The 12,271-nt window shown below is 40.5% G+C and overlaps 1 protein-coding gene and 1 long non-coding RNA gene across 3 annotated transcripts in view; both read left to right on the forward strand.

The window, feature by feature from the left end:
* Positions 1 to 12,271, forward strand: part of NSMCE2 (NSE2 (MMS21) homolog, SMC5-SMC6 complex SUMO ligase) — a 127,619-nt gene that overhangs the window by 16,569 nt on the left and 98,779 nt on the right. For both annotated transcript variants that reach the window (XM_052704861.1, XM_052704862.1), the window contains exon 3: positions 11,694 to 11,800. In XM_052704861.1, coding sequence (XP_052560821.1) covers positions 11,694 to 11,800 — 107 coding nt within the window. The remainder of the gene's footprint in view (positions 1 to 11,693; positions 11,801 to 12,271) is intronic.
* LOC128091579 (uncharacterized) overlaps positions 1 to 12,271 on the forward strand; it is a 460,071-nt gene that overhangs the window by 14,585 nt on the left and 433,215 nt on the right. The window lies entirely within an intron of this gene.

Genomic DNA, 12,271 nt, shown 5'->3' on the forward strand with positions numbered 1-12,271 from the left:
GCCAGCTGGCTTAAGGAGAAGGTGGCAGATAAAAAGAACACAACTCAAAGAAGCGTTCACACATTAAGGAAGTATTTTAACAGGCTTTCCCCAGACTGTAAGTGGGAATGGAATTATACATTGCATGTAAATGTCAAGTGACAATAATATCTTGTGAGTTAAATCAACCTTGTAAACTCTTTCCTATTTTTTTAAGCAGATGAATAAAGTTTAACTTGTGATTTCCTTACTAATCATCTTAGTAAGCAGTGGGTGAGTAGACTTTTTCTATATGGGTAGATTAATGTGACATTTCCACAAGACTTTTTCTTTAAAGTTTATTACTTGTGGGTGTGAATCTAATTCACAGCTGCTTTTTGAGTGAGTTAGGTATGCCATCACTCATTGAAATTCTGTATTTCTTCAGTACTTTTAGATTCATCTTTTATCTGTTATTTATGGGAGCTGTACGGTCTGCCCCAGTGTCTCAAGGTAATCTGTTATTTAAAAATGAAAACTTCTCTTTCACTGAACATACCTACTTCAGTGCACAGGTTTGGCCCAGTCACTTTCATAGAAGACCAAATTAAAATTAAAATTCAAAAGTTTATTAATATAAGGGCAAGTGGAACTTCTCAGAACTAGTACATTTCAGCCACACAAATCTCAAGGATAGTGATACTGTTCTGGATTTAATTATTTTGTAAGCACAATCTCTCATAGCTATGTGACAGTTTTCCAATTCTGTTTAAGTACCGAACAGAGGGAGCCTTCCTGTATCTGATTACTGAACATTTCCACAGTCAGTCTCAATTTATATTCTTATTAAAAACAAAACAAAAGGAAAAAAAAAACAAACACCCAAACCACACCCCTTTAAATGCCACTAGGCTCTACAAAGTCATTTCTCTATCAACTAACAGGGTTGCTTAAAGAAAATACTGAGAGATCATGATCTGCAGTGTACTTTAAGCCACAGAACAAATTCCTGTTTCAAGATCATTGTGCCTGTGTTAGAGACCTGGCCGATACAGAATTGTGTTGCTCTTTTTTGCACAGAGATGTGTGCTTTCCTTCTGTTAACAAAGCAGCAGGTCCTCATAGCAGGAGAAATTCTTGTATGAAGTTGGTGAAAAATGAATTTCTAGCAGTGGAAGGATTTTGCTTTGTCACTTACCAGTATGCAAGCAACAGAATGAATGCCACATACCTGTGATTCATGCCAGAAAAGGGAGATCTGCCAGAAGAGATTCACAGAAGAGGTTTAAAGCAAAGGAAGCCTGCTAAGAGGCAAAATGAATCGCTGGTTTTCGTTATGCATAGCATTTGTGACCATACTTTGCCTTTGCCTTTTCTATGTAAGAAGATTAGGTTGTGGGTTGTTTTTTAGGTGGTTTGTTTTTCTTTCTTGTTCAAGTCATGTTGAGACTCTCAAAGCCCTAGCTTTGATGTTGCCGCATGGTGCTTCAAGGGTACCGTATCATGTGTGACGCATGCTGAATTGGACGGTGTTGGGAACATCTCTTGACCTTTGCTTATGTGAGGCTGGTGTTCTAGGCTTCTGTAGTTCAACCTCCTTGGTGTCCTACTATCAACAGAAACAAGAAAATACCCAAAGCATGTGAATCTATCGATGCAACAGCTAGCTTTGGAGAGGGTACTGGTTTCTATTTCAATCAACCTTCCCAAGAAACAGTAGTTTCTCAAATTCTAACAGATTGGTGTTTCTGATATTAAAAATAAACCCTTCTACTTACAACTGATTATGAAACTGATTCATCTCTTGTTTATTCCAGTGTGTGTGCAGACCAGCATCAGCTCTGTGGTAAGATGTATTACCACACTGTCCATAACGCCAGCCAGATTTTTCTAAATATTTTGAGCATACAACTTCTTTGTTTTTCCACCTTGCACCACTTGCTGCTAGGGTAAGGCTGGTCCCTGCTGGGTAACTGCAGTGTTCACTCTTGCAGTGTCTGGGACCACTGATAAACTTATTTGGCTTCTCAACTCAGTAGTGCCAGAGGTTGTTGAAGCAGAAGAACTTAGAATGGGAGACTGTGTGGGCTCAGGGGAAAAAAATAGTCATGTTTGAAAGTCTCTAATCAAAATATTTGACATTTAAAAGGCAGACATTTTGGCATTTCTCCTCCCCCAGCTGTTTCACTTTAGGTCAATAATGTTAAAATTTTAGTGCTGGAAGAGCATTCATTTGTGTCTGCATGACGCTGTTGCAGTTGGTTGTGGACACTTAGCTTGAATTTTGAGTTCTTTTTGTATGGTAACTATGGGCACAAACCAAGCTGAAGTAAGGCAATGCTGAATTGTCTGTCTTGAAGTGAAGAGTTCCCCTGAAATGAAGGATTTTCTTTGTTTTACTTTCCTGTATGATATCTTCTGTAACTTTTATTCCTGCCCACTGCTCTTTGAGCTTTGCCTGTATTAGAAAGCACAGCTCTGAGATTTAGCAGAACCAGTTTGTTGACTCTCTCATACTTCTTTCTGTGTCCCAGCCCTATTTTCTAGCCAAGCCATTGACGTTGCATCGTGTGACTACAATTTCTTGTGGTGCCACAAGGAGCGTGTCGCATCTGTGCAATTAGATTTTGAAACTGATGTATCTGCACCGGACTCGGATGTTATTGAGCCCAGAACTAAGATAGTGGCATTTACTGAAACATGTTTGATTTAATAAGCTCTGATGAGGGCTTGCTAGTTTATGCTCAGAGCTAAGGTGCCTCCAGTTCTGCACAGAATGCAGTGTATCTGAGAATTTTGAAAGGCGTGGGTGAAAAAGGTTTGTTTTCCTATCTTTGCTGCTTGTTGTTTCTCATTTCCTCCCATTTCCACAAAACTCAGTTTAGGATGGAAGTCTAAGAAACTATTACATTTAGTTTAATGGAAGATGCAGCTTGAATGAGCTTCTCTGATTTGAGAGCTATAATATTAATTAACAGAAGCCAAGTTTATTTTTTGAAGATCCTTATGGTATTGTTTACAGTTGGATAATAAGAAATCTACTTTTTATTAGAGACAGATTTGCACTTCACCTAAAATACTTTCACTTGTGCAATTTAAGAGAAGAATCAGTTATTCACAACAGAAAGCATTAACTGTTGACTGGTAAAGAAAAAAGGGGGGATTCTATCAGTGGGACTGGCAGTGTGCAAGCATAAATTCTGTGTTAATATAGAGGAAATTGTGCTTCTTAAAAGAAAAATCCAATATGTTGGAAATGAAGAAAATGATCTTGTTGATATTCCTTTACAGGGGGAGTGTTGGATGCAGCAGCTTGTGAACTTTTTCTGGAAATTGAAAATACTCTTACAAGTCTTGAAATAAAATTGTCTATTTTTAAGTAGCAGTTTCAGAAAGTGTTCTGAGGGATCAAAAAAGAGCAAGTAAGGGGCATCGTAGAATAACAAGAGTTGGAAGGGACCCATAAGGATCATGGAGTCCGACTCCTATTTCCAGAAGAGAAATTTTTGTCCCAGTTTTTATCTTGCCAATATCAAATTTAGAATGGAGAAATTGGGTAGAAGGACAGCAGTGGACTCTGGTTTTCAGTCTTCTCAGGTGTCCCATCTCTGGTTCTCAGGAAGGCTGGGTCAGCAGTAAGCAGCTCTGGGCTTTGAGCTCTGCGGTCTGATGCAGACGTGCCCACGCCTCCACAGGCAAGCAGCTGGTTAGTCATAGGAAAATCCTTTCCCACTCTAATTATTAGTGAATGTTGTTTTCAGCCTCAATTTCAACGTATGTTGAAATCCACTGAGAACAGAAGGGTGTATATATATAGTTAGGAAAATAGAAGATTTTAGAAAACTTTATTTTGTGATGGTTTGGGCTGAGATTTCTGTGTGAAGATAACAAATAAGTACACATTGTATTTGCTTAGAAAAAAACAGGTGTGGTTCCTTTATGTATTTCTTGGCAAACAAGTGGCTTAGGAGTTTATCCCCTCTCCAAGCTCCACTGTGCCACAGTTTGCCACTTCTCAAGTGTGCTGGTAGAGCTGTTTGCATATCTGCAATTTAAATTCAGTTACAGGAATACTGTTGTTTTGGGGGGGGCTTGCTTTTGTTGTTGATCTTTTGTTCTGGGGAGGACATAATACTATTTTTGTCTTGAATTGCTTTGTTGACTGAATTTATTGTATGACTGTGTGAAAAGTTATATTGTCCCAGCCGAGAGAAACCTGGATCTCCTTCAGAGATCCCTGCCAATCTCAGCCATTCTGATACCAGAAAACTGATACAAGACTATGAAAGAGCTTGAGATGCATCTCCAAACTCCTGTGTCTCATAAATGCTTTATCCTCCTTTCAGTGCTCCTATCTACTAGCTAGACTGTCTTTGTTAACTTTAAATTGGTTTTCTGCCAAACCACATAGATGCTAGTTGGTAAAATAAAGATTAATGTCACCATGTCTGTGGAATTTAGTAGGGAGTGTATCATAGAATTCAAAGAAGATCCTGAGTTGGAAGGGACCCACAAAGATCATTTGAGTCCAACTCCTGCCTACACATAGGACCACTCAGCATTTAAGTCCTATGTCTGAGCGCATGGTCCAAATGCTTCTTGAGCTCCACAGGCTTGGTGCTGTCACCACTGCCCTGGGGAGCTGTTGCAGTGCCTGACCACCCTCTGGTGGGTGACCTTTTCCTAACGCCCAACCTTTCCGCCCGTTCCTTTGGGTCCTAAAGAGGTGCTGGTCAGGACCAAAATAACCTGCTGACTTCATGGGCTTTAGTATATTGTCAAGCAAGCATCCATTTTCATTTGAGTAAGTGTTCTTGTACTGCCTGCCTTTGTGTCTTGGTACCATATGTGTGGCATCCAGTGTAGAGGTTACAATAGTACAAAATATGTATGTATGATACAAGGACTTCTGTTTCTCTCCCACAGCAAACTATGTTTACCTTGTGGAAGATGTCTTTTTATTATTTGTGTCTCTCAGTCTAAGTTAAACTCTATTTTATAGTTTAACTATATAGTTAGTTTAAATTGGATTTTATACAATAAAGTATGTCAGCTCATGTTGGAGTGTTTGCTAAATCAAACTCTCTGTGAGAACCCTGTTTGTTTTATTAGGTATTACCACAGGGTCAATAGGAGTTAGGAGGTGTTGTCCTTTCTTATCTGTGTGGATACTGTGGCAGAAATATTCAGTAAGATAAATCTTCATTACTGCTCTCAAGTCTGAACTGCATCATTATGACTTTTTGGCCTTCCCCTCATAATCTTTAAGAAAAGTAAGCACTGTAAGGAAGTAACTTTCAGAAGGACTGCTGGCCTAGTTATACTGGCAATAGGGTTTAAGGAGTTTCATGTTGAACACAAGTTTCATGATTACTTTATTGCAGAATAGTGTAGCAAGTTCTTCTTAAAAGTGCTTAGTGATACTGGGTGCCTCAGCATCCCTGTGCCCATTCCGAAATGACTCTTTTCAGAACGTGTGCAACGCCCACTCCCTGAAAATGCTGGCCTCTTGAGGTGCTTCAAACTGGGCATTCAGAAAGGAGACATCATGCGTGGTCCATTTCTGTGAAAATTCTGACTCTGCAGTGTAATGTGTTTGGGTGTCATTTCCATGGGACTGGCAGGAAACTCCTGGGTCACTGAATCTTGTCACTTCCCATTTCAGACAGTCACAGCCTACAGGGAAATGACTTGTAACACAGGATGAGTTTTCCTGTCAGGAGCAGTTTGTAATTTAACAGATCCTATTGGCTCATCTTACAGATTATAAAGAAAAGAAAATTAATCAGAGAATACTGGAATACTGGCTAATTGAAGAGGTTGTTTTTTCTTTTTCCCTCCAGTCATTTGCTAAATAAAATAAATGTTTCAATCCAGACTGGAAACCAGTGCCCTTTCCTCTGCAAAATAAAACCTCTGAAGACTTGATTTAGGTAAAAGCAAAATGCTTGATTGCTTGATGATCTGAAGCCAAATACTGTAATTTGATTTGAAGTCTACAACAAAAGCCAAATAGAAAATAATGTGAAGTTTTAGGAACCATTCACAGCTGATAGTTCAGCTGGAACCATGGGCACTGTCTGACGGTTTTCTTTTGCTGGTCTCCCCTTGCAGTTACTAGTAGTCCTGTCTCCCATGCACCTCCCATGTATAAGTCTGTAAGATCACTCTTACACCATCAGTTTGTAGCTGTGTGTGAAAGCTTTCTGTGCAAGTGGAATGGCTTCACCAGAGAGCAGTGAGGGAAATGCAGCTTGAAATACACTGCAGCCCAGTTAAGGCATTTCCTGAGAATCTGGAGCTGTCTTTAGGACTGATTTCAGCTGTAAGTAGCTTCTGACTGTTCAGTGACAGGAAATTTTGCAATTACTGGCTTGAGTTCCCTTTACTTCACCAGTTATCATTCCTTCTCTGGTTGTTGGCATTGTGATCAGCAGTATTTTTTTCTTCTCTTACTAAAAGCAGTGGTTAGTTCCCTATCCAAAGGTCTTCATTGACACTGCCTGGACTTTCCAGTTTCAACTGTTTATTTGGTTTTCACATGAGGACACCTACATTCAGGAGATTAAATTAGTTTTCTCTGGCCTTTTGCTGTTCTTGTGTCTTGCTTCTAAATTCTGTGTTGGTTTTGTTGTTGTTGTTGTTTTTTCCATTTTCGGTACCATTTTTCTGTATTAATAAATAAAAGGTGTTACAGGTTAGAGGGGTGAGGCTTAGAGTAGAAATCTTCAATGAGAGTTTTCTGAGGTCTGTGTACCTGGAGGGGAAAAATCGAAGAATCACCCACAGTGCTGTAGAAACAGCCTCTTGTTTAAGTTCCTGTTGGTCTATGTGGTCTGGAATACCAAGGCAGGATTCGAGAACGTACAGACAGAGGAGAGAATTATGACTGTGGTGTCCTGCATAGGATCTAGAAAGTAGGGGCACATCTGTCTACTGTCTTCTCCAAGCATTTTGTGCATCTGTTTAGAAAGATTCACAAAGTGTAGGTTGGTTGATTTCGTTTCCAGATGTATTATCCAAGTTGAGTTATCAGTTTGGATACAAGAGTGAGGGGAGGAGGGGCAGGGAGTGTCTTTGCACTTTTCTGTTTTGAAAATGAAATAGTTGCTAAAACAACAACAAAAATGCTTAGCTGTATCCTGAATTGAGCATGCACATTCTCCTCCAGAAGATGAAACTAAATCATGAAGCTCTAGAGCCTGTATTCCTCTGCTGTCAGCAGTTACTTGAAGCCTGCTGGCAAAGCATGTGCTTTTTCTTGCTGCTGGTGCACATGAAGACTATTGCTATCATTGTTGGCTCAAGTGACAGATGTCTGTGTTATGTATGTTTTAAAAGTCTGAAATCTATAGGCAATGGTTTACCATTCTTCCTTTGCCTTGTACAGTGGCAGAGCCTGATGGTAAAAACATTGCATAGCCTTAAAATTAAAAAGAGCCTAATATGAAGTGCAAGAGATAGAATTCACAGTGTCTTGCTATATGGCAAAAAAAAAAGGCAATGATGGTTCCTTCTAATGGAATACAGGCACTATGGAGCAATAGCAAGTCACAGAGAAGGAAAACCCCTTCCAGTGATAGCTCAAGAGGAGCATGATCTCTACCCAGAGAGTTGCTGCTTCCTCAGCTGCTAACCCTTTAATGAAGGTGAGGAGATTTGGATCCAGGCACCAACCCTTCTGGTTACTCAGGTGCTTTGTTTGCACCTGCTGCCTGGCTTAGCTACACCTTCTCACCTGGTGCTCAACCACTGGCCCAGGCTGTGACCTGGCAATTCTGTTCCATCTGTTTTGTTTAAAATTGACAGCTTTGGTTTTTGTTAGCCAATAGCATAAAGAGATGAATGTTGATTCTGCCATTAATTCATTCTATGTGTCCCTAGCTATTCATTTTAAGTACTGCTATATTTTGAGGCTTGGAGCAGTCCTATAATTTCATGGTATTCTGTTTTGCATTTTGTATAGTCTGCTTGGAAAAGAATGATTATTTGAATTGGTATGCGTTGGCTGTAGGACAGCTCTTGTACCATAAACCAGCAAATAATTATGTTGTTAGTAGCATTTGCACAAAAAATTGATAGCTGTGAAAAATCTTTAGCAATTTTGCTAAGTTGTGGATGCATACCTGGAAATAAAATGAACAATAAATATGAATTCAGGTGTAAGTTTGGGGTGAAATATTGTCATTTTAGGCAAGTGTTAATATAGGAAGTGTAAAAATAGTCCTGACTTGACTACCCTGTTATTGTAACTTCTGTTTCAGCACCTTGAGTTCATGGTGTGTAACTGCCCTGATTGATTACAGTTTGAATCAGCAGTGAGGCACCTGAGCATAACCAGTTTGATCTCTTACTAGGAAAGAGAAATGGAACTCTTGCTGGTCTTTACGTTTTGTTACCCAATTTTCAGGGAGACTTTTCAGCTTAATAGCACTTAAATTCATAATTGTGAGATGTGGATATTCAGCCAGCTAATTTTAATGTGATGCATATGGGCCTTTGAAAAATAAAAATTACAGCTTTGAACTGGGCTTTCTGTGAGTAAAAGATGTAATATTGCAGAATGTGTAATCTCTGGGCGGTGAGGGTAAGCACTTGTAGAGAAATGCTTACTGAACTCAACGTGTTTAGCCTAGATAGCAAGGAGATTTAACTACAGTATGCAACTTTGATGGTATGTTGTGGCAGTAGCTATAAGTATATGCAGAGAGTTTAGAATGCATTCCTTAGATATAAATTAGAAACAAGATTAGAATAAAGTTTGATTAGATAACACAGTGGCCCTGTTCCAGCACTTGCAGAGCATTTGATTTTGATGTTGAGCTGGGCTGGCTTGTGGAGTGAGAGGTCTGAGTGCTTTGGAGAGCTAGCTGGCTTTGCAGCTGGAGTCTGGCTGGAGGGTGCTCAGCAGATAACGCTGTCCCTGTCTGATGGAAGAAGGAACGTGCCTTGAGTCTCTTTGCCAGGAATCTCCACTGCCCTCCTGACAACTGAAACAAAAGTAGCAGGGGGGCTTGCAGAGTGAGCAGTGGGCAATGCCATCTGAATCTTTCAGAACCTAATATCAACACTAAAGTTTGATTCTTCTTGTAGTGCTTATAGTGCATTAGTTGTGTTAACGGATTGGTGGAATTCGGGACAGTGAGTTGTGGGGGTGGTAATCAGGATAGATAGTGAAATCTTTCCTAATTTCTTATTTCCTGTTAAGGCCAAGTCAGCTGGGGTGTTCTGACTGATCTATGGCAGTATCTGTCATAAAGAAACATTGAACGTGCTGGGATTCCTGCCATGGTGAACTGTAAAACCTTGCATCCTCATAAAGAAACCCAAAGCTTCTCATCAGATATATGTAAGGTCTGTTCTGCGTTAGCTTCTTACTAGGATGCCAGAGAGATCTTAGCTCACCAGGGGAGTGAGCTAGGAGCAGAGGAACTGTGTGCATAGGGTAACTGCAGTGTCCAGTATAGGATTGCAGCTGTTTTCTAAAGTCAAACAGAACAACCTGTAATGTAAGTTTTCTTTTAAATCTCCTTCAGGAGCTGGGCACATGAGTAGCTGGCAACAAGGTGGGAGACTTCCTCCTAGCTCTCAATAACTAGAGCTATTGTTTGATCTGCAGGTAGAAAACGTTCTCCAGTATCTGTCAAAGATCAGAAGTAGGGGATGGACATCACTGATGTATATACAGTTCATCAGACTCACCTGTCCATATGTAGTACCTTCAAGGGCAAGCTGTCAGCATGTGTTACTGACAGAAACATTCAGAGTTTTCACAGTACATATAACATATGTACCTTCATATGCATGAAAGATCAAGAGCATAGAGATGACTGTGAACATCACTGAGACTTAAAGCAGGCTGGCAGATGGGCAGAACCGTCAGGACATAAAGAACGTAGGGTAGAATGTCTTTGCAGATAACGTCCCTCTTGCCTGAGCTGTGTTCCATCTCTTTGTGCTTTATTTTAATGCATTTCTCAAGTGCAGTAAGATCAATTGAAGTGTTATTATTCTTTGTCTAAAACTATTTGAGCTTAGGAGAGACGGCTTTATTATACTCTTGGTGTTTAACAATGCACTTTTCTTCCCCTAAGAAAATGATTTAGGCCACTGTAGTTTCTTTATGTCATGGATATGATTCATTTTGGCCATGGGAGGAGAATGACAGTTACTTGCTGCACAGACCTTTCCTGTGATTCATGGAGTGCCATTTATGTCAGCCTTGAAGGAGACACTTCATATGCATCCTAGCAGGAAGGAAAAAGAGCCTGAACACAGTTACCAGATAGGATATGGAAGTTGAGTGGGAGGGAAGGGAGAGGGGAGAGGGAAATGTTGCACGGATGCCAAAATTCTGTGTTATCCATTTACCTACTTAATGGAAAATGGATATGTACCAAGTTTATGTATAATTAAGGGAAACATCGTAACTGTAATTGCCATGTTCACAAAATAGTACGGCTTATTATATAACTTTTTTGGGTAAGTGTATCTTGACACTCTTCCTGCCATCTCTGGGATCCATCACTGTTTCATACAGTGTGCATGCAGTTCCTAGCCCTGAATGTTGCAGCTAAGCTGGGATGGCCATGGACAGTGCTTTGTCTTAGCTTTGTGCTCTGAGAGATTTTTGTGCTCCAACATGCAAATGCAGTTAGCAACTTGAGAAAGGCACTAGCTTGCCAAATAGGAAATGATCTTCCTTTATTTGCACACACATGCACAAAATTTAAAGAGCTATACTGTGATTTTCTTCCTAAAAATAACAGTGCTGATTGGCTCTTAAGCTGCTCGTAAAGGAGAATTCTCCACTAAATGGCTTTTCCTAATGCTGCATGAGGACTGTGGGCTCTATTGCATCTTCCAGCTGCATCTCATGGTTTTCTTTATACCTGGAAAGTGCAGATAAGAATAAATGAGGGCAGGAGAATTAGAAATCTATATATCCTAATTCCTGAAGGCAGAAATGTAGTTAATTTCCTGAACAGGTTAGGGGCTTGTGGCTGTTTGTCCTCTGCTGCTGGCATCACCTGTGTCAGAAGGCAGTGCTGTGCCTGTGGCACCTGCAGTGAGTCTTTGTCCAGCTGAGGAGATGCACAGCAGCGTCAGAATGGGAAAGCAGCGGTGTAGTTCGAGATGAAAGGAGTGACAATAGGGACAATAAAGAAGAGAATAGAAGTGGATGAGAATTGCTAAGCACATGTTCTGTGTGTTCATTGATTTTTCCCTGGCAATTAAAATGTTACTGTCTGATTCACCGGTGTTACTCAGTTTTCCCTTATGGCTTGGCTTATAAAATGCTGTCTCAATTTTGATTTCATGTTAGCTGTGTTTATTGGGGACAATAGGGTCTAGCTATAGCTGTGGACTATACCACACTGAAAGGGCATCTAAGTTTCTTGTGAATTTTTCTGAAGCAATGTGATGAGTCATGAAATACAACTTTTGCAGAAAATATCCTGATTGCCTAATGACTAGGTGTTGGTAGCTGAAATTACACACACTCTCTCTGGTTCACATGAAACCTGGGAAGTGTCCTTCTGAGTAAGCTGTTTGTTCAAGTTACCCAAGAAATGTCAAGGTTTACGGTTGCAAAATAGGAAAGAAGTATGTGTTGGAGGAGCTTAGAAACACCTGCTGTGCCTTGTGGCATTAACAGCACCATCTGTAAAGAAAAAATGCCTCCTGAAATGTGTACAGCTGATCATCCATGTGCAACATGCTTTGTTTTGCAGATGATGAAGAGGATGTTAGAAGTATGGAAAATGTCATGTTAGAGTATGCTGCACTGGACAGAGAGCTTAATCATTACATGAGAGCGTTTGAAGAAACGGTAGATCAGGTAAACTATCAACTTCTGTAAAGGTTACTAAACTATGTCCTTATTTAAGTATTGTCCTGATACAAATTCTACATCAAAGTGCTATAGCGGGAAAAATAGGCCCTTGAACAGTATAAAATACTGAGGTCAGCAGTCTAGCTGTTCCCCCCTAATGACACATCTGTGTGCTGCTGCTTTCCACACTACTGCAGCAAGGACAGCACAGGGGGAGCAGCGCTGCGGCACTCAGCGTGGCTGTAGGTGCTGCCATGGCTCTAGTGGTGGCAGCTCCGTGCTGTGAGGAAGATGGAGGTGGCACAGTGAGGGAGGTGGCCCATTTCAGGGACTACTAAGCGGCTGTGGCAGCAGAGGGACTGACGATGCCTGGTTTCCACAGTCTTTTGGCCCACGTGGGTTTGCAGATGCTTAGTAAGGGTGAGCTTGTTAATTGTTCTCCCAGTTTGCCGCCTGAACCCTCGTTTTTGCAAGAGC

Source organism: Tympanuchus pallidicinctus, unplaced genomic scaffold (assembly GCF_026119805.1).
Source record: "Tympanuchus pallidicinctus isolate F22 unplaced genomic scaffold, pur_lepc_1.0 scaffold5, whole genome shotgun sequence".
NCBI classification, from domain to species: Eukaryota; Metazoa; Chordata; class Aves; order Galliformes; family Phasianidae; genus Tympanuchus; species Tympanuchus pallidicinctus.